The sequence below is a fragment of the Gossypium hirsutum genome, chromosome D03 (assembly GCF_007990345.1).
Source record: "Gossypium hirsutum isolate 1008001.06 chromosome D03, Gossypium_hirsutum_v2.1, whole genome shotgun sequence".
Classification (NCBI taxonomy): Eukaryota; Viridiplantae; Streptophyta; class Magnoliopsida; order Malvales; family Malvaceae; genus Gossypium; species Gossypium hirsutum.
The window spans coordinates 1,324,883-1,346,507 of NC_053439.1; the positions used below are offsets into that span (position 1 = coordinate 1,324,883).

General features: G+C 31.1%; 3 protein-coding genes and 1 long non-coding RNA gene across 6 annotated transcripts; 2 read left to right on the forward strand and 2 right to left on the reverse strand.

Annotated features, from left to right (window-relative positions):
• Positions 1 to 395: 395 nt before the first annotated feature.
• On the forward strand, positions 396 to 1,615 carry LOC107909369 (UPF0496 protein At2g18630). Its single transcript, XM_016836858.2, has one exon. It carries the CDS (start codon positions 464 to 466, stop codon positions 1,418 to 1,420), a length of 957 nt encoding a protein of 318 aa, XP_016692347.1. The 5' UTR covers positions 396 to 463; the 3' UTR covers positions 1,421 to 1,615.
• Positions 1,616 to 4,830: 3,215 nt separating this feature from the next.
• On the reverse strand, positions 4,831 to 8,160 carry LOC107909368 (signal peptidase complex catalytic subunit SEC11A). 3 transcript variants are annotated; one of them, XM_041089557.1, is made up of 6 exons: positions 7,741 to 8,160; positions 7,049 to 7,401; positions 6,581 to 6,736; positions 5,753 to 5,840; positions 5,488 to 5,523; positions 4,831 to 4,953 (listed from the first exon to the last, which is right to left on the reverse strand). In XM_041089557.1, exons 3-6 carry the CDS (start codon positions 6,663 to 6,665, stop codon positions 4,893 to 4,895), a joined length of 270 nt encoding a protein of 89 aa, XP_040945491.1. In that variant the 5' UTR covers positions 6,666 to 6,736; positions 7,049 to 7,401; positions 7,741 to 8,160; the 3' UTR covers positions 4,831 to 4,892. The 3 variants fall into 3 exon arrangements, with proteins under 3 accessions (XP_040945491.1, XP_016692346.2, XP_040945490.1); XM_016836857.2 differs by having other exon boundaries at positions 7,049 to 7,102; positions 7,741 to 8,141; XM_041089556.1 differs by lacking the exons at positions 6,581 to 6,736; positions 7,049 to 7,401; positions 7,741 to 8,160 and adding an exon at positions 6,176 to 6,574.
• Positions 8,161 to 10,280: 2,120 nt separating this feature from the next.
• On the reverse strand, positions 10,281 to 11,989 carry LOC107909367 (uncharacterized). The gene is made up of 2 exons (XR_001687228.2): positions 11,901 to 11,989; positions 10,281 to 11,596 (listed from the first exon to the last, which is right to left on the reverse strand). It is a non-coding gene; the product is annotated as an uncharacterized lncRNA (long non-coding RNA).
• Positions 11,990 to 17,982: 5,993 nt separating this feature from the next.
• LOC107907811 (UPF0496 protein At5g66670) lies at positions 17,983 to 18,555 on the forward strand. Its single transcript, XM_041089465.1, has 2 exons — positions 17,983 to 18,112; positions 18,227 to 18,555. Exons 1-2 carry the CDS (start codon positions 17,983 to 17,985, stop codon positions 18,553 to 18,555), a joined length of 459 nt encoding a protein of 152 aa, XP_040945399.1.
• Positions 18,556 to 21,625: the final 3,070 nt, after the last annotated feature.

Sequence of the window (21,625 nt, forward strand, 5' to 3'; positions counted from 1 at the left end):
CGGGCCCAGCCCCGGCCCGAAATATAGGCCTAAAATTTTGTCCAAGCTCGGCCCAGGAAAAAATTCTTGAGCCCGAGCCCGGCCTGGCCCGGCCCATTTTTTAATAAACACCAAAAATTTATTTTAAAAAAAGTATTTTAAAAACATTTTAAAATTAAAAAAATTAAAAATATATATTTATTATATTCGGGCCGGGCCCGGGCCAAAAAAGTGGTGCCCGAGGCCCGGCCTGTTTTCTAAACGAGCCTCATTTTTTTGTCCAAACCCATATTTCGAACTTATATTTTTACCCGAATCCTTCCATATTTTGGGCGGGCCATCGGTTCTACACCGACCTTTATCATACGTTGCTTACTTTGTTCATTTGTTGAACCTTATTTAAGCATATAAAATCATGATGCTTCTTGGTTTTTTTTTTTTTTAAGATTTTCTTTGTGAGTATTTGAATCTATTATCAGTATCGATGGCATCATCTAGTAGTTCTGAACCGTCATTGCGAATTGAAGTGCGACCGGATTCCCGATCCCAAGCTCAATCGAGCTGGAACAGGGTTGCTTATAGTGGTATTGATACTCTCCAGTATCGTACTGACCTTGTCATCAACTCTCTCCCGGCCGATTCGGACTTCAATTCTTTCGCCAAGGATTACTTTGACAACACAAAAAATACTTTCGAGCTCTGTACTGCCATTAGGGATTGCCTCACACGTACTCAAAACAATCACGAAATTATTCGGTTGGCCGTTAAGTGTTTCGATGAAGAAGTCGGGACCGACGAGAAGAAATCCGGTAAGACCTTGGAGGAACTGAAAAGGTTCAAAGCAGCCGAAGAGCCTTTCTTTGAGGAGTTACGTGTACTGGTAGGCAGGGTCCTTCGGCAACAAGAATCGTTGCAACGGAAGTTTAATGCTCGGAAGGGAACGCTTGAAAAGAAATTGGCATCACTGGAAACATGGAGGAGGGTGTCGTTGGCCTTTTTTGTTGTCGCTTTTTTTTCCTTGTTGATTTTTTCCGTGGTGGCGGCAACCAAGTCCGTAAAGCATGTCATAACAGCTTTGGGTAGTGCGTTGACGGTTGCTATAGTTCCGGTCGGGACATGGTGCAACGAGCGTTGGAATCGGAACAAAGAAAAGGAGAAAAAGAAGCTGAAATTAACTAAAACGGTGTTCTATGCTGCTCTTACACCCATCATAAGGGTGCTTGTTGACCAACTGGAAGTTAAATTCAAGTCACTGTCGCACTCCGTTGATTCCGTGCTCACAGAAGGATATGCTTTGAAGGTCGCGATAGATAAGATAAAAAAAGATTTGAAAGATGTTACGGACACCATCCCGGATGTGCTTCGACGGGCGGATGACCTTGGCCGTGAAACAATAATGGATTGGCGAGAGATTTTGACGCGGATGATGGAGACGCTGTAGCACATCTGTGGAATTATTTTAATATGTACATATATTAGGTATATGCTTCACCTCAATTTAGTGTTCGATCATTTAATAATAAATCAAATGTGTATGTATATATATTCCCTTTTCTTACATAAGAAAATACAAGTTTTAAATATTTATAAAAATCTATATAAAATATTTTATATGTTTTGGGCCCTATTTTTGAGTATTATCAACCTTATTAATTAATTTTGTAACTCACTCTTTTTGCCGTTTGTATTTTTCCACCTTAAAACTACTACCTTTCATTGTATTCAGTATTACAGGATCTGTTATAATTTTTTTTTTATCTTCTTTTGATATATTTCGTTCACTTGTTTACAACATTTCTTTTCGCCACAAAAGAACCCTCTACAAAAGCATGATAATGTTGGAGCTTTCTAAAATATTTATAATGCTTTAGTAGTTATAAATAAAATATTGTAAGTGATCTTAGGTTATAATAAGTATTGAATTTGGTCTCTTAGTTATTAAAAATTGTATCTAAAGCTACTATGTTCTGTCTAAACCAATTAATTAAGATGGTTGGATTGATTTTGAGATAGGTTGATTTACAAATGTTCAATTCAACCTAAGGGCTTCTTTGGATGGGCGTTTATTTTCAGTGCGGTGCATTTAGTTTTCTTTTTGATTTACGCTATAGTATCTAATCTCACCATCACCGCTGTTTTTACACTAATCGCATGTAAACCCATCATCCATCCAAAGGGACCCTATCTATTTTTGGGTCAATTGGTTTCTTTCTCTTAATTTGAATTGGTGTACTTTATTGCAAAAATACCATAAGTAAGTGGTAGATTTTATTTTTGTACTTTAATTTGGTTATTTAGTTCATATACTTCTCAAAAATTGAAATTTCAATTATGATCCAAACGATAACCAAGGTTTTTAAAATCGAACTGGTGATTGAACTAGTTAAACCATTGGTTCGTTGGTTCGAACGATTTAATTAAAAATCAATAAAAAATTTAAAAAATAGAAAAACATGTAATAATAAAAAAGCCAGTTCGTACAGATTTACGAGTAAACTGACCCAACCTCTTGTTCTAAATTGGTACCTTGGCTAATTCCCGATCCAACCAATACGGTTTTGAAAACCTTGATAGTAACCATCAAATTGAAGAACAAGGACTAAGACCGCAACTTATGCATAGTATGAGACTAAGAGTCAAATTTTACCAAACAAATTTAATTGCTATCGTTTGGGTCAAGAGTGAAATTTCAAAATTAGAAACTTAAAAAAACTAAAATTGACCAAATTAGAGTATAAGAACTAAACCCACAATTTACACATAACATAAGGACTAATAGTACAATTTGGCCTTATTTATAAATGGCTAAATATGCTCCTAGTCCTTGCATTCTTCAAACTTTTGAAATTTAATTTCTTAGCTTTGTATTTCCATAAATTTAGTCACTTGTTTGATTTATTTGAATATCAAAATTCAGTTAATAATACACTTGAAATATTTTTGTTAAATTTGAATGTTTGATGTTTTTATTTAAAAGATCTAATTTAAAAATTAAAATTCAATTATTAATATTATTAATTGAATTCTAAAAATTAAAAATAAAGAGATTAAATTGTAAAAGTTTTAAAAGTATAGGGAGTGAAGGAATAAATTTATCTTTTAAAGAATCTTTCCACTTTACACTCAAGGGTGATCAAAACTCAATTCGATTTGAAATATATATTTTTTTAAATTTCGAATAAATCAAATCAAGTTATTCGGTTTTTTCGAATTAACTCAAATAAGTAATTCAATTTTCGAGTTCGAGTCAAGTTGAATTTTACAATTCAAATTATTCGAATAATTTGAATAACTCAAATAAAAAATTGATATAAATATCCATTGTCCCTAAAAACTTTAAAAATTTACAAATTGACCTCTTTTAGTAAAATTACAAAAAAAATCCAAATAATCCTCAAAAATTCAAAATATTGTAAAATAATTTTTTTTCAAAATTTTATAAATATATATTCAAATAAACAAAAATTATTAAGAAATCTTTAAAATATATAAAAATGCTAAATCATATATATATATTAAAAATTTTCCCAAATGATAAATTTGATGAATGACTTAATTACTTTTGCCCGTTTGAGATTCAAATTATTTTAATTCAATAAAATTATCATGGAGGTCTTTGAATTAGGAGTCTAACTGCATTTTTTCTCTCTACTCAAAAAACGAGCAAATTAATTCCTATACATAAGAAAAAGAGTAAACCGGTCCTATTAAAACTTTCATCCATTTTCATTCATTTCTATTGCTAAAAAAGCAATTTATATATGTTAAAATGAAGTACACATAGCACGTTACATGTAATTATTTAATTATATTGTTAATCATACTATTTTTTAATAGTAGTAATGAATAACATTTTTAAAAGACAAAACATAATTTAACTTTTAGTATAGAAACTTTCATGACACTTTGACCTTAAATCTTCTAAATAATCCGAATTTCTAGTTAGATCAAGCTGATGGGATTGGGTTTTATTTTAATTGAGTCCTATAGGTCTAAATTTGTGTTTGGTACTTAAAAACAGTCTGTTAAGATATCATTACTAGAAGTATAACTACTGGATCAAATTCATTCATCAAAAGCATACCCAGTACATTTACTCACTACACCAAAACAGACTTTTAGCGGCGCTTTTTTAGGCCTTTAGAGGCGTTTTTTAGCGCCGCTAAAAGTATTTGCAGCGTTTTTAGAAGCGCCGCCAAAAACGCCGTTAATGACAGCGTCGCTAACTTTAGCGGCGTTTTTCCAACAAACGCCGCTAAAGACCATAACCTTTTAGCGGCGCTTTTACAAAAAACGCCGCTAAAGACCAAGACCTTTAGCGGCGCTTTTACAAAAAACGCTGCTAAAGACCAAGACTTTTAGTGTCGCTTTTCCCACAAACGCCGCTAAATATATTGAGCTTTAGCGGCGCTTTTTCCCACAAACGCCGCTATAGAATAGACCTTTAGCGGTGCTTTTCTCACAAACGCCACTAAAAATATATCTTCTAAAAAAATAAATTTTTTTCAAATAATATTTATTTAAATTAAATATTATTATGTTTTAAGGATAAATATTATATAAATATTATTATTTTTCAAATAAATATTAAATTATGTTTTAAGGATAAATAAAAAATATTATTTAAATGAAATTTTCTACGAAAATTTTAACTTTAAAACTAAATATAAATATAAAAATTAATGAATTTAAATTTAGAATTTAAAATAATAAATTAATAACACAATTAAAATCCAAAAGTTAGAGCACTTAAGTAAAAATACAAATTTAGAATCAAAACTAAAATAAATAATACATATGCAAGGTAATAAAATATACAATTCATTTTCTTAATCAACTAAATCTTGGTAATAAAAGATATAATACATTTACTTAATCAAGGAAATCTTGTAATGAACTCAAAGCAATGACCCTTAGAGAAAAACTTTTGAGCATGACTTCGAATTTGAACCGCAAATTTGGCTCCTACATGCTCTGCATGAAAATAAGAGTAACTTAATATGTTCAAACCATAGTGAACATGGCAAAGATAAGTAAATCAGTTCAATTTTTTAAGATTGTTTTATAATGTTATAGTAAATTAGGTGTCTTATAATGTTATAATAAATTATTAAAAAATACATCTAAAAAAATATATCTCAACTTTTTAAGATTGTTTGTGGAATAAAAAAATGTATATTACTGATATATCTACTCACTTAAGTCAATATAGGTGGAAAGTATTCATCAATATAAATTTAAAATATTAGAACATATCATGCTTAAATTCCAATTAAACCCTTAAGCCTATATTCTTAAATTCCAATTACCATCAACAATTGTTGAACATGATATTCCATAGTCAGAATACATACATCAACAACTTAAATCAAAGTATTAGAACATATCATGCTTAAAGATAATAATTAGATTTATCTAAAATCAAGCCCGATTTAACTAGTACTAAGTAAACCTATTTCAAGTTTTTTTTTCTGGGCAGCCCAATTTTTGGAAAGATTTAGAACAAACCTCAGGTAAGCATAAGTGAACGTTATGGGATCCTTTCTGCCATGCAGAAAACATAAAACATTAGTTCAGAGAAGATATATACAATTAAAAATACAATAAATAATAAAACAGAAGAGTAATTTTACTATTGAAGTGTGATGAACTTGAAACTCAAAGCATACAGCACAAATGGTGATGCAAGAAACTCCTAATCAGAGTGTTTTACAAATGTTTTCACTTCTAGAACTTGTTAACACTTTGAGAAATATATAGGTGTTTGATTTACCCAACAGCTCTGCCCATGATGTATTTTTGTTGCAACCAACGATTACTAGATGTGTACAACATTCTGTCATCGTAAAGATTAGCGTCTCCTGATGAATATGTCCAGTCAAAAGATTAAAAAGGTTAGCATACTCAAGCAGTAGCTGTACATATGAAGATATTTAAAGAATGATCAACCACACACACACACACACATGAAAAAACGAGAAGAACTGGAATGTATTTAAGACCATTCCACAAGTAAACAAACAAAACTATTTGGAAGTGTCCACTCTCCACTTCATTGGTGGGGAAAGAGATTTTAATAGTCAGAAAATATTTTCATGATTGATAATAAAAAGTTTAAAGTTCGTTGTAAACAAACAAACAAACCACAACTTGTATTTGCTCACATTCAACTAGCTTGATATCAAGGATATGCTACCTTTAGTGAGTATATCAGCTTCTTTGCTATCTCGCTGCTCATGAACCGACAAAGCATAACCAAACATGCAATGTACTAAATCCAACATACAGAATAACCAGGCGGGGACCCGTTAATTCAAATAATTTACAGCCATAACACCTATATAAATTTCAGAAAGAAAATGTTCAACCACTAGTACACAGCTCATGAACAAGACTGTTAGAGTTGACCATGGTGTTAACCTTATCAAAACTATTTGTTTCTACTTGCTAGAGATTTTCTACATCAGAACATGAGAACCTTCTGTCACTTGTCATTCAAGCAGTTCAACATTTGGCAAATTTAAATTTATATGACTATCACAAATCAAAGCTCAAAATTTTTAAATACTTAATTTTAAATACGTGTAAAAAATTGGCTCACTCGTTTGAAACCGGGTTCCATACTCCCAGATAGCACAACCACCACCGGCGGCTCGCTCCCAATAATGCAAATCAATCCTTTCCATATTATCAGTGCCGATGAAATAACCATTCCATTAGAATATTTCTCTCTGCAATAAAGAATATCGACGGAAACCTAGTTGTGCCATTAAACAGACATATAATTAGATTTTTCCAGTTTTGTTTTTAGTGAGGGATAATACAAAAAGATTATGTAAAATATTTCTCTCTGCAATAAGCCATTCTCTAGGGGATTGGGGGAAACACTATACTAAGCTTGGGGCTCCGTATATAGAACAAGAATTTAACTAAGGGATTGAGTGAAAAACTAGGCTACACTCAGGGTTCCGGACATAGAAAGAACAGAAATAAGAAGTTAGATTTCCCCCATTCATTCAATCTGAAGATAAATCTAACAAGCTGCCTATCAAAATGATCATTTTGATACCTCTAATGCCTTGGTCACCTTCAGAATTTCAGCTTCATTCAACATTCCATCTGCCTTTAAAACAAACAAGATCAATTATCAGTGACCTATTAATGAATAGTTTCAAGGGAAGAAATTCACAGACAAATATACATATTAACCATATATACAATTTCAAGCAATACTAGTCAAATAGAACCGTTTTTTTGCTTGATTTCAAGAATTCAAACTCTGTGGAATACGTAATACAAAGATGCACCCCTAGAGACTAGTCCTTTCAGGGTTGGTGGCTGCCTTTCACGATAATGTTGTCTCTAAATTTCGAACTCGAGTTCGGGTGCAATGTGAATTAGCAGTGGAGATTCTTTTAAGTGCTGTAAAACATTATACATATTTCCAGAATTAAGTAACAAATATAAACTCAGAAAGAAGTTCAAGACCCAGCAGCATCCATTTGAAAAACATAACAATTCACCATTACTTAATAAAAAAACTAACAAAGCAATTTGAACTTTTACATAATTAAGTAGCAAAATAGAAGTTAGATCCCAAACTTATATCATCACTCAACCAAAACAATATTTCATTGCATCAAAAGAGGTACTTTGATAGTTCACTAATAAAAGAAGCCAGCTCTGAACAATGGTTCAATTTTCCTTTTGCCAGACCAAAATAGCATAAACATTATAATAATTGAAAAAAAAGGAACATACCTAGAAGTACATTCTGAGAGTGTCTGAAGGAGAAACAGGAACAGAAACAGACTCTTGTTCGGCGACAGTTGTTTCTTCTCGTTCTTGTTCAACAACAGATGTTTCTTCTTCTTCTGCAGACTTGAGTTTCCAAGTACCGTAAAGAGTTTTGCTGTTTTTGAAGGATAAGGTTAAGTTGTTGGAAGAAAAGGTGGAAACTTTGGTCTGAAAATGGATAGAATTTGGATAAAAGAAGAGGTTTTTGGGAGATTTAAATTGGGTGGAGATTAAATGCAAAGGAGTTGAAAATGCTGAAATTGTTGCCATTTGGTCTTCAAAATTTGTGCTTTTGGATGAGAGAACTAAGAAAAAATTTGGGGAGAAATTTGAGGTTTGTTTTCGGGTTTTAGGGGGGAAATTTCTACCGTGGAACTTCATGTTTTGAAAAATTCAATGTGTATTTGCGACGTTTTTCATTAAGACGCCGCTATTGCTTACCTTTTGCGGCGTTTTTCTCATAAATGCCGCTAATGATTGACTTTTTCTTACAATTTTATATTTAATTACTATATAATTCATATCAAATTTAAATAAATAAATTTTGAAAATTTAAGTAATATTTAAAAAAATTAGATAAATTTTAAAATTTTTATATAATTTTTTATGTAAGAAAACAAAAACAAAAACAAAAAATTTTAAAATATGAAAAAAAACTTTAAAAAACTATATTAATGATAATTTTAATAAATTAAAATTCATATTATCTCTTTTATTGTCAATCTGTTACATTAATTTATTTTTTTATCAATTTTTTTAAAATCTAATATTTAAATATATCAAATGATTTAAACCATTTAATCTAAATTTAGATTAAATATTTTTAAATATAAAAACATTAATTAATTGTATAAAATTTTATCATTTAAGAAATCTAAAGTAAACCTTAAATCCTAAACCATTTAATATGTATAAAATTGATCTATTATCTCTTATATAATTTAAACTATAATCATAATTTTAATATATTAAAATTAATATTATATCTTTTACAATTATATAAAAAATTATTTAATATTATAAATTAAAAAACACCAATTAATCTAAACCTTAAACTCTACCCAACCTCAAATCTTTAAACCCTAAATCACTAACTCTTAACCTCTAACCCCTAACCCCTAACTACTAACCCCTAAATCTTATTTAATATATAAATTAAAAAATACTAATTAATCTAGACCCTAACCCCTAACCCAAATCCCTAACCCCTACACCTTGTTCAATATAAATTAGAACACACTAATTAATCTAAACCCTAAACCCTAATCTGACACTGAATTCATAAACATTAAAACACTAACTCTTAATCTCTAACCCCTAACCCCTAAATTACAATCCTTAAACCAAAATCCCTAATTCATAATCCCTAATTCCATAATCTATAAACCTTAAAATTGTAACTCCTAAACCGGCCTTAAATCCTAAATTAACCATATACCCTAAACCATCACTACACCAAAATAGGCTTTTAGCGGCGTTTTTTAGCGCCACTAAAAGTATTTGCGGCGCTCTCACTAGCGGCGTTTATGTAAAAAAACGCTGCTAAAGATCATGGTCTTTAGCGGCGCTTTTATACAAACGCCGCTAAAGATCATGGTCTTTAGCGGCGCTTTTATTAAAAACGCCGCTAAAGATCATGACCTTTAGCGGCGCTTTTGTCACAAATACCGCTAAAAATATGACCTTTAGCGGCGCTTTTTGCCACAAACGCCGCTAAAAAACATGACCTTTAGCAACACTTTTTCACAAACGCCGCTAAAAACATGCTTTTAAAAAAATTTAATTAAATGATTTTTATTTCTATGATAAATATTATATTATGTTTTATTTTTAAAATTTAAACTTTAAACTATATACTTTTAAAGATAAAAAATTAAATTAAATTAAATTAAATTTTCTATTAAAATTTTAATTTTAAAGCTAAATATAAAAATTAATGACGTGTTTAATGTTAAATAACATTAACATGATAGAAATACATGAATACATCAAAATCTTCATAAAATTCAAATGACTGCCCTGTAAAATGACAAAACTAACCTCTCCAGTTTTGGTTAAACCTATCCATTGCAATGAAATGAAGTAAAGACTGACCACAATAAATGGAGAAATGTTATTACAAGAAAAAATATAAATAAAATCTCACTAGAAACCTTGATGCCATCCACATTAGTAGGGCTTAATGCAGTAAATGGGAACAAAGGTAGAAATGGCGTCATTAAAAAATGCATGACTCCTTAAGGCTACTTAGTTTGGTCTTGCGGCCTGCTCTGCTGTTTTTTGCAACATAAGATTCAGGACATATCATGAGAAAGATATATGATAGATAATGAATACAAACTCCATGTTTCAATTCTCAGTGAAGTCATAAATTAAGCATAGAAAAAGAGCCGCGCCAAGGCCCAAGTTTTACAAGAATTAGGCATGAATGTGGCTCTCTTGGAGCTAAAGTTGCTAAGCTTATCTGGAAAATACATTCATGAAAGCTTGGATGTTCTAACAACCGAGTTTTGACTTGCAAATGCTTTACATTAAAGGAACAGAGAGAAAGAATAAGGAGAATAGGGGGAATTGTAGCAGGCTACAAATCAATGCCTGGACAGCTATCAAGTAAACAAACACTCAGATTTCAGAACCATCTCACCTGCAAAACAAAACTTAAAAGGCAACAATCTGCAAAATAAATGAATGTAAATGCAACAAAGGCAACTTAATTGTTTGTTACACCCTTAAATCAAGTAATCTTCTTTGATGATGTATATTTTGCATCTAAGTAATGGAACATGCACCAGAAATTGCCCTATCAGTGATCGCATCCCATTCACAAGTCAAAATTGAGGATATGGGAGTCAACATATTAGCTATGCCCTATTGCTAAGAGCAATTCACACAAAGAGCAAGAACAGGCCAAGAAAGACAAACAAAGACACCTGTTATTTCAAAAGTTGGTATGCTCATGCCCTTTCTCATTTACTTCCCAAATATCATTCTTTAAGCATTAGTGACAAGACTGTTAGTCATTAAACATGAAATTGGCATGTCTGAGTGTACTCAGAAACAAGAACATCATCAACACTGCCAAAAGAAAGAAATAGAACATTAAAATTGGCAGATCCGAAAGGACAATTATTTCACATACAAAGGCCAATTAGTAATTAGTAATTTGAACTTTAGACAGTTTACAATCGCCATTTATGGGCTGAATCAGTTTCCAAACAAGGTCTGCTAATTTTAGCTTTGGCTACTACGAGTTTCTAACATATCATCACCTAATAAAACGGAGCCACTAAGAAAAACTTTAAATTGCAGAAAAGCATGATATAATAATTGTCTGGTTAATGCTCAAAATTTCTCTCTATTAACATATTAAGAGATGGATGTCAAATTAAGAAGAGAATGAAAAAGGTACTTGACTATAACAAGCATGTGAGAATTAACCTGATCCCTTCCAACATGTATAAGGCATTACAAACTTTCATAAACAAGGACAACTACAAAATGCATTTCATCACATCTCTTATATTTTTAAAGTAATAAATCAAATAAAAAATGAGAAAATCCAAGAAGTGGAAGAATAGAATGCAAAAATAGATATTTGTGATCACATGTTAGGCTTCAAAGGCGAAAATAGCACACCAGATCAATAGAATGCTCAGCTAGATATTTTTATTTCACATAGATATTTCTTCTTCTTCTTCTTCTTCTTTTTATACAGTTGAAATAATACCTTTCCATCATACTCTAGCCGCGCCAGAACTTCTAGTGCTATATATGCTGGAGTTCCAACTGTTGATTTGGGTCTTGAATGCAACAGAGATGACTACACCAAGTGTTAAAAAAAAACTTAATGATTGGAAAATCATAAAGCAACTGACATTTAAGATGGACTATATATAATTATTCCCAAACAATAACCGAAATCACAAATTTTCAAACGAGGTGCAGGGCTTCCATCTAAAAAGGTATTTTCTAATTTCAAATCTCTATGGCATATTTGCTGCAAACAAGAACAGGAACATGGAAACAATAAGTAGATTTAGTTCTTGCATTTGGCATACACTAATTGCATTTTAATAGCTTAAATAATAATAAAAATTAATAAAAGTGAGAAAGAAGAGATGAACCTAAAATCCGAAAGGCTAACTTGAAGGATTTTAATAGCTTGTGACCTCATCACATATCTCGCAGCATTTCCTTCCTTTTTCTTTCCCTGTAAAATTTCACCATAAATTCTGAGAAAAAAATCCTTACAATAAGTCAAATTTGAAAATTTAAATCGCCAGTTTGAAAATTTAAATCGCCAATTTGAAAGCAATAAAGTTTGAAAGAACTTGCCGGAGGTCAGTACATGCTGAATGGTGAGCCAATAGGTGGGTGACTTCACCAGATGGTAGATTGTCCCACACTGCAGCATGAGTAATGAATACCCAGCGCCGAATGTCCATTGCCAAGTGTATATTAACAAGAATAACAACTGCTATAGTCCACAAACTGCCCATGCTCTATATATCGATTGTGCTCTCCTTATATGTGAATAGAGGTATATGGAACAGAACAAGGCTTTGCCATAGTGTGTCAATCATTGTGATCCAGAAGAGTTGCAAATTATACGCCTCATGTCTATGCCCCACGCCATAAAGTTTAGGATACTCTAGGAGTGTTTTATGACTTAAATCCTTGTCAAGAATGCCAATAACAATAGTAGGGATAGAGGTATATATGACAGAATAAAATACACTAATCCAGTCTGTTAATGGAGAGGTATATATGATGAAGTCTACAATCTATAAGCACAAAGTAAATCCAACTATAAAATACATATAACTTTGCATGTAAATTTTAGCGCATCACTCCTTCATAATATAATCACCAAAACAATCCGTACTTGGACAGACATACATGGTTCTAAAGAGCAGGCACATTCTTCAACGATACTTCAAAAGGCAAGAAAAGTGCTATCTGTAAGTGCAATGAACTATTTGATTATTTACACATTGCAAAAACAAACAGAAAAAGTATATTAACATTATTGATGATTATAGAACATCTCATATTAACTTTTTGAAATGCTTACTTAAATACTTAATTCAGAAATTCTGAGGCAATAATGTTGTTTTAAACCAAAAGCCAGTTGTTGGTAAATGTGGAAGAATAACAGATCAGCGATGCAAGATTTCCACATATCTTATAACGCTTATTTGAGCATAAAAACCAATTCTTTCAAACTTCAAATTGTCCAAAATCAGAAATTTCAAAATATCAAGTTTCTTTCCTTTTCCCATTTCCTCTAAGTTAAGAACCCATGGAAAGGAACAATTGTAGCATATGATTCTTTAAAAAAGACAAAAATCGACTTCACCATTAAACGGAAATGGCGAAATCCATTTCATCGATAGCTGTACTCTGCATTTACTCTAAACGACAATGAAATATCAAAATAAATATTAACTGAAACCCAAATAAAAAGAAAGAAAATTAACATAAAACAACTGAAAATAACAATAAAACGGGGGGAAATAGATAAAACAGATTGGCTTCCTACAAATTGCATTTCCCTCTTAAAAAAATAAAAAAGTTCCTGAAAACACTAGCATGAACAGTTGTTAACAGAAACTGAAGAAAATGAAATATGGGTTAGGCTTATTCCTAAATTAAAAGATGGTACCAGGATCAGGAAGAGGGGGCGCAGTGAAATTAAAAGACGGCATCACCTTCCGGCATCAACGTCAGCCGCTTTTAAGAACCTAATTAAAGCATCTAACGCCTTATCCTGCACCGGAGCATTCGAATCCGCCACTGTCTTTTTGAAAAATGGAGCTGTACATTTGAAAAGTTCTTCGGATCCGTGATGGAATCGCATAGCGCAGCTAAAGCTTGTGGATTAAGAAAAATTCTGCAGAGAAAAATCTAGGGTTCCAAATTTGGGCGCTTAAGAATTGGGATTGAGGAAGAAAAAATAGCAATGGGCATAGAGTTAGAAGTATTTTAAAGGACGGTGTCTTTGTAAAGTGGGGTGTTTTATAAAAAAGCCTCTATTCCTTACTTCACCGCAAAAAATTATTTCATTTTGCACAAAACGACATTATTTCATTTTGCACAAAATGACATTATTTTACTCTGCTAAAAATCTTTTATTTTGTCTGTTAAAAATTATTAGTTAAGTGTTTTTATAAAACATTTATTTCTTTTATAAATTGAATTTTTAAAAAAAATCAAGTACTCTCAAAATAAATATCATATATTTTAATAAGAAAAAAATGATTAAATTGCTGTAATTAATTATTAATTTAGAATTATCCAATGTAAGCAATTAATCTCTGACATATCAAATTTCAATTAAAGATTGAGACGTTAATCATGATTTTATATTATTCATTTCCGACCTAATCTCCATTTTATTAGAGATATTTCTTTCTAACTAAAATATAACTATTTTGCTAGATGTTCGATGTGGAATGATTTTAGTTTTTGTCTTTTATTTTTATTTGTTATAATTTGGTCCTATATATCCAAAATAGATAGTTACTTATCCGTATCAATTTGTTACATTTTTTATTAATTTTTTTAAATCTAATATTTAAATATATCAAATGGTTTAGATTAAATATTTTTTAGTCATAAACACCGCTAATGTTACCTTTTCTGGCGTTTACAGAAGAAACGCCACTAATAAATTAAATTCTTGTAATGAAACGACACCGTTTTGAAAAATTCTAATACATATTAGCGGCGTTTTTGCTATAAACGCCGCCCAAGCTCGCATATTTTATAATTTTTTATATTCAATTATTGTATATTGCATATCAATTTTAAATTAATAATCTTTAAAATTTATTATTTTCTCTTTTACAATTATATAAGAACTTATTTAGTATATAAATTAAAAAATACTAATTAATCTAAACCTTAAACCCTAACCCGACCCTAAATCTCTAAAACCTAAATTGTTAACTCTTAACCCCAAACCTTAAATCTTATTTAATATATAAATTAAAAACACTAATTAATCTAAATCCTAAACCCTAACCCGACCCTAAATCCCTAATCCTCAAACCCTAACCTGACCCCAAATCCCTAACCTCTAAACATTATTTAATATATAAATTAAAACACACTAATTGATCTAAACCTAACCCCTAACCCCTAAATCCATAAACATTAAATCCCTAACTGATATTAACCTCTAACCCCTAACCGGCCCCTAACCCCTAGCCCTTAACCCATAAACCTTAAATCACAACCCTTAAATCAGAATCCCTAATCCATAATCCCTAATTCCATAATATATAAACCTTAAAATTGTAACTTTTAAACTGACCCTAAATCCTAAATTAACCATATATATAATCTAAACCATATATATTAAACCCTAAACTATAATGATAATTAAATTAAATATTTTAAAATTAATACTATTGTATCTTTTACAATTATATTTGAAATTATTTAATATATAAATTAAAAATCAAATAATTACGCACCCAAAAAATTTTAAAATTGTTTTAAATAATAGTATTTTAATTTCTCCATTTTACATTCGCCACTCACCACTCACCCATCGTAACGAAGTACCCAACGTAATTCGATTAATGATTACAAATATAAGATATTTAAGTTTTATGATATTTTATTTTACTCATAATTTAATATATTTTTCTAGTAAAGTAGTTTAAATAAATTGTGATTGAAAAATAATAATAAATACTTAGGAGTTAGGACTTCTCTTTAATAAAAACATTTTGTATTAAACAATATTATTTGTTATCATTTAAATGTAAATTTGACCAATATATAATAAATACAACGAAATATCAATTTTTTCAACTTATAATAAAAAAATATAATTGAAACATTACTTGAGAATATATCAAAGAATGAGATAATTGAAAATTTATTATTATTAGCGGCGCTTTTTCAAAAACGCCGCTAAAGGCCCCAAAAACTCAGAAAACGGTGTCGTTGGGCTTAGGCTTTTTGCGGCGCTTTTTAAAAAACGCCGCTAATGCTTATTTTTAGCGGCGTTTTCCAAAAAGCGCCGCTAATGCTCGACCTTTAGCGGCGCTTTTATAAAAGCGCCGCTAATGCTTGATTTTTAGTGGCGTTTTTTGTCCAAGCGCCACTAAAAACGCCGCTAAAAGCCTGTTTTGGTGTAGTGCATATATATTAAACCCTAAACTATAACGATAATTAATTAAATATTTTAAAATTAATACTATCATATCTTTTACAATTTAAGTTTTATGATATTTTATTTTACTCATAATTTAATATATTTTTCTAGTAAAGTAGTTTAAATAAACTGTGATTGAAAAATAATAATAAATAGTTAGGAGTTAGGAATTCTCTTTAATAAAAATATTTTGTATTAAACAATATTATTTGTTATCATTTAAATGTAAATTTGACCAATATATAATAAATACAACGAAATATCAATGTTTTCAACTTATAATAAAAAAATATAATTGAAACATTACTTGAGAATATATCAAAGAATGAGATAATTGAGAATATACAAAAACAGGCATTAGCGGCGCTTTTTAAAAAACGCCTCTAAAGGCTCGAGCATTAGCGGCGCTTCTTCAAAAACGCCACTAAAGGCCCGAGCATTAGCGACGCTTCCTCAAAAATGCCGCTAAAGGCCCGAGCATTAGCGGCGCTTCTTCAAAAACAACGCTAAAGGCCCGAGCAGTAGCGGCGCTTCTTTAAAAACGCCGCTAAAGGCCTGAGCATTAGCGGCGCTTCTTCAAAAATGCCGCTAAAGACCCCCTAAACCCCAGAAAACGGTGTCGTTAGGCTTAGCCTTTTTGCGGCGCTTTTCAAAAAACACCGCTAATGCTTATTTTTTGCGGCGTTTTCCAAAAAGCGCCGCTAATGCTCGACCTTTAGCGGCATTTTTATAGAAGCGCCGCTAATGCTTGCTTTTTAGTGACGTTTTTTATCCAAACGCCGCTAAAAGCCTGTTTTGGTGTAGTGACTTATTTGCTTAAATGTACTGGGTATGCTTTTGATGAATGAATTTGATCCAGTAGTTATACTTCTAGTAATGATATCTTAACATGGTATCAGTTGTTTTGCTGAAAGTGTTTGTTGTATTCGTGTGTTTCTTTTATGGATTTGTCTTCTAATCCTTCTGCTGTGCAATCTGCTTTCCCTGCAATGGCTACAAATTCCTCTGATAGTCTTCTTGATAGTCGTTCTTTTCTACCAAGAAGATCAGTGTGTTACTGGATGATAATAACTACTTGTTATGGCGTCAGCAGGTTCTTTTGGCGCTCAAAACTTACTTGATTCTGCCAGTCTCTATGGAACATGTTGAAATTGATCACCATTTTATTCGGGAAAGGTGATGGCAGGTGTTCTACGTGTTAATTTTGTTCCTTCCGCAAGGCAAATTGCTGATGTACTTACCAAACCCATACCCCCCAATCAATTTATTGGTTTTCGACAGGAGCTCCAAGTTTGTTCCAATGGTAGCAGTTGTCAAAGTTCAATAAAACCGGGAGAATGTTAAAGTAATCAATAGGTAGTTAGTTAGTTAGCTGACTGTTGTACGTGTTAGTTGAAGTCAGTTAGAACAGTTTACTTCTCTGATTCTATAAATAAGCAAATAAGTAAATGTACTGGGTATGCTTTTGAGTAATGATATCTTAACAGAGTCAATAAGTCAAAGACAAGATGATGTCTAAATTGTGCAGCTAACACATTGACATTTCTGTCATTTTCCACAGCCTATTTATTTATTATTTTATTTTACAAAAATCAAGACTTTACTCTCCAAGTCAGAGTCTTAAATTAAGGTTATTGGGTTGGAAAATGATTAAGGTATTAATTTTAAGAAAGTTATTGAATTAATTTATTTAAAAGTTGATTGAACGGAATTTTAATTTTTTTATGTATTTTTAATAATTTATTTAATTAAATTAAATGAACTAATTACACTGATATAATTTGTAAATTAATTAACTGACAGATTTCATCACTAATCAAAACAAGCTTGAATAGGGTTGATTCTAGACATGGTTCAGCGACAAACTCGCGGTCGGTTCGGATTTGGATTCTTTGACGAAGAAATACATTGGCAACATCGAAAAGAATTTAGAGTTACGTACTGCCATTGATGATTGCCTTAGACATACTCGAAGCAATCACGAAATTATTCGGTCGGCAGTTAAATGTTTCGGGGAAGATTTCAGATTAGAAGTCATGACCGATGAGAAGAAATTTGTTAAGACCTTGTCGGAACTGAAGAGGTTCAAAGCAGCCGAAAAGCATTTCCTTGAGGAGTCACTTGTACCGCAAGGCGCAATCCGTGGGCAGCAAGAATCGATGCTAGGTGAGTTGCGTGCTCAAAATGAAAGGCTGGATAAGTAATTGAAATCATTGAAAACATGGAGGATGGTGTCGAATGCCTTGTTCTTTGCCGCTTTCGTTTCCATGATGGCGGCAGCCTTGTCCATGAAGCCTGTAGTGACAGCTTTGGCTAGTGCGTTGACGGTTGCTATAGCTCCAGCCTGGAAATGGTGCGACGGGCGTTGGAAGCGGAACGTGGAAAAGGTGAAACAGCAGAAGTTAACAACTAGAATGAAGCACAATGCTCTACTTCATACTACCACAATCCACATAATGGCGTGCGTTACCAATTTGGAAGAAAAGATCAGATCACTGTCGAAGCCCATTCATGTCGTGCTTGGAGAAGAATATGTTTTGAAGGTGGCGATGGATGACATCAACATAAATTCAAAAGCTATTAGGGAAACCATCGAGAATTTGCTTTGAAGGACCGTTTAACTATGGCTGGTATATTAGGGAGAATAAGCATGTAATTTTGCGGCAGATGATGAACACACCATAGCACATCAACAGGAGAGCGAAGGCAACCCCTTCGGAACTCTAGCAATGTGTTTACGTTGGCTTTACCTTTGGACTAACGAAATTTCACTTCTACTCATCAAGCGAGTGTATAGAAATTCGATCTTGTATAGTAATTATTTTAGTTCAATTCATTTTTTAAAAGTAAATGTGTTGAAGAGAGAATATGATATTTGCATTCAGTTTTGTGATTACATACATGTATGATATGATGCTCCTATTCTCCATTGTGATTTCATGTATGATATTTTTTGGAGTAAAATAATTAATCCGAAAAAAGGAAAATTTTGGGAACAAAAAAAGAAAAAAAATCTAGAAATTTTATAATTATAAATTATTGAATTTTTTTTCACTTAATTGGGTAGTGAACTTTCAAAATGCATCAAAAATATCCTCAAACTTTAAAAAAAAAAAACAATTAAGCTCCTTCTCTCCCTCTCTCTCTCTCTCTCTCTCTCTCTCTCTCTCTCTCTCTCTCTCTCTCTCTCTCTCTCTCTCTCTTTTTGGCATTCAATTGAGTACTTAAACTGTCAAAATGTATCAAAAATACCCTTTGACCGTTAATTTTTACGGACGGTTAATTTTTACGGTTAATTTTTACAGTTAATTTTTACGGTTAATTTTTACGGGGTGACTTTAACTAAAAAAATTAGGGACGGTTAATTTTTACGGTCAATTGTTAAAGTTAACGGTCAAAGAGCCTTTTTGATACATTTTGGCAATTCAAGTAGCCAATTGAGTGAAAAAAAAAAACACTGAGGCATAATTGCTTTTTTTAAAGTTTGAAAACTTTTTTGATGTATTATGAAATTTCAAGTATTTGAGTGAAAAAAAAAAGAGAGACTTAACTGCTTTTTCTGAAAATGTTTGAGGGCTTTTTACGCCCTTAGAACTTTTTTTTTTTACATTGTTTTTATTTTTATGTTGGGTTTTATTTAGATTTTGGGCCAGATTTTATTTATTTATTTGGTTGGGTTCTATTTAGATTTTGGGGCAGGTTTTATTTTGGGCGTTTACCAGTACGGACCAGATTTTATAGCTTGGGCAAATAAATACATTATTGGGATAATAAAAAGTTAATTGCACCAAACATCCTCAAACTATGATTCTCCTTCTAAATTGGTCTTCAAAGTTCAAAACATTCTAATTACATCCTCAAATTATCAATGTTATATAAATAAGGTACTTCTTTTACTAAAATCGTTAAGTTAATTGTTAAATGATACATAAGATCTTATGTGGCATAATTTAAAATGAAATTTTTAAAGAAAAATAGATGTAAAAATCTTGATTTTGAGGTTTTCAAAGCTTTTACAAAAATTATCATTCTCTCTCTCTTATTTTTTTTTATTTTTAGTTTTTATTTTTAAATTTTATATGGCAACATTTTACTTTTCTTTAAAATTTTCACATTAAATGATGTCACACAAGATTTTACATATCATTTAATGGTTAAATTAACAGTTTCAATAATGGAAGGGTCTGAGTGCTATAACATCGATAGTTTAGGGATGTAATTAGAATATTTTTAAGTTTAGGGACCAATTTAAAATGATGGTCATAGTTTGGGGATATTTGATACAATCAACTTGCTAATAACTAAAACAATCTTGTTCCACTACTTTTTTGGTCAGTTCAATTAGTTCCAATTCTCGATACAATGGCGTTTCTGAACGATTTACTCAAAACCTGATTTAATGTCTCTATTCAGATCAGCGTATTCGTCAGTTCTCGGTCGATTTGATTGGACCAATCAATCTAAGATTATAATCTACACATTAGGTTCGTTTGATGCATTCTCAAAATCTATGATTATACGCTAAATGATTGGTATATGAATGTGATTTTAAGTAAGGCATGTATGGCTTAGAAGACACAACCGATCAATTCAACAATGCAGTGCACATCTCACATGTTTTATAGACATGACTGAATAAAAATGTTAAGAAATTCAGTGGCATATAATATTTTGCAATGACATTTACTTTCTCAATTTTCACAAAAAGACATGACCAAATGTCTTCAATTAAGGGTGCATTAGGTATATATTCCCTGAAAACCTTGTTTTAAGCATTTTCAGGTTCCCTATGCATAACATATACACTATCTATGTATGTATGCATGTATAATAATGTATTTGTTATGAGAGACGAGACATTAGTACACAATAATAAAAATAGAGAGTGATAAAAATATTATAAATGTTATTATATTAAAAGTCAGATTATATTTTGTTCATTTTATTAAAAATGAATAAATTAATCTATGTACGTTAGTTTAAAGAGTAAACTAGTCCTTCCTGTTAAACGTTTCATTTATTTGTACTGTTAAAAACTAGTGTAATTAATAAAATAGCCAGACAATAACACGTGGTGTGCTATGTATATGTTATACTGACATACAATGACCAATTTTTAACTGTAAAATAGATTGGATATCTAACAAAAAAAATAAAGAGAAATTGAGATAATATCATGTCCTCATTCAATGGCTACAATTAATAATTTTACATGTAAAAATAATTTTGGATAAGGTTGTCGACATGAAATAATTTTTATATATAATTAATTTTGAGAGGTATGGAAATAATCTAGACAATATTCCCAAACAAATGCTATTTTAGATCTGCAAAAATTAAATTATTTGTACCCAAAAATGAGGATAGATTAAACATATACAATTATGTTGTGCCAGCTCTAAGAAGGGTGTATATATTATATATTTTTTTATATTTATATATAATATATCTCCATGTTCTAAGCCACTTGTTTGACCATGGAAAGAGGGAGATAGATGAGCCTGTTTTTGCTGAAAGATTTAGCAGAAAATCAGCAAACACAACTGTAGAACTTTCGATGCACACAACGGATCCAACTTAAATTTTTATGCCTAAAATATAATATTTTATCATTGGATCAAGAGGTTACTGGCAGTACGTTGAAATGTTTAGATAAAAACATTTTAATATTTTTATAAG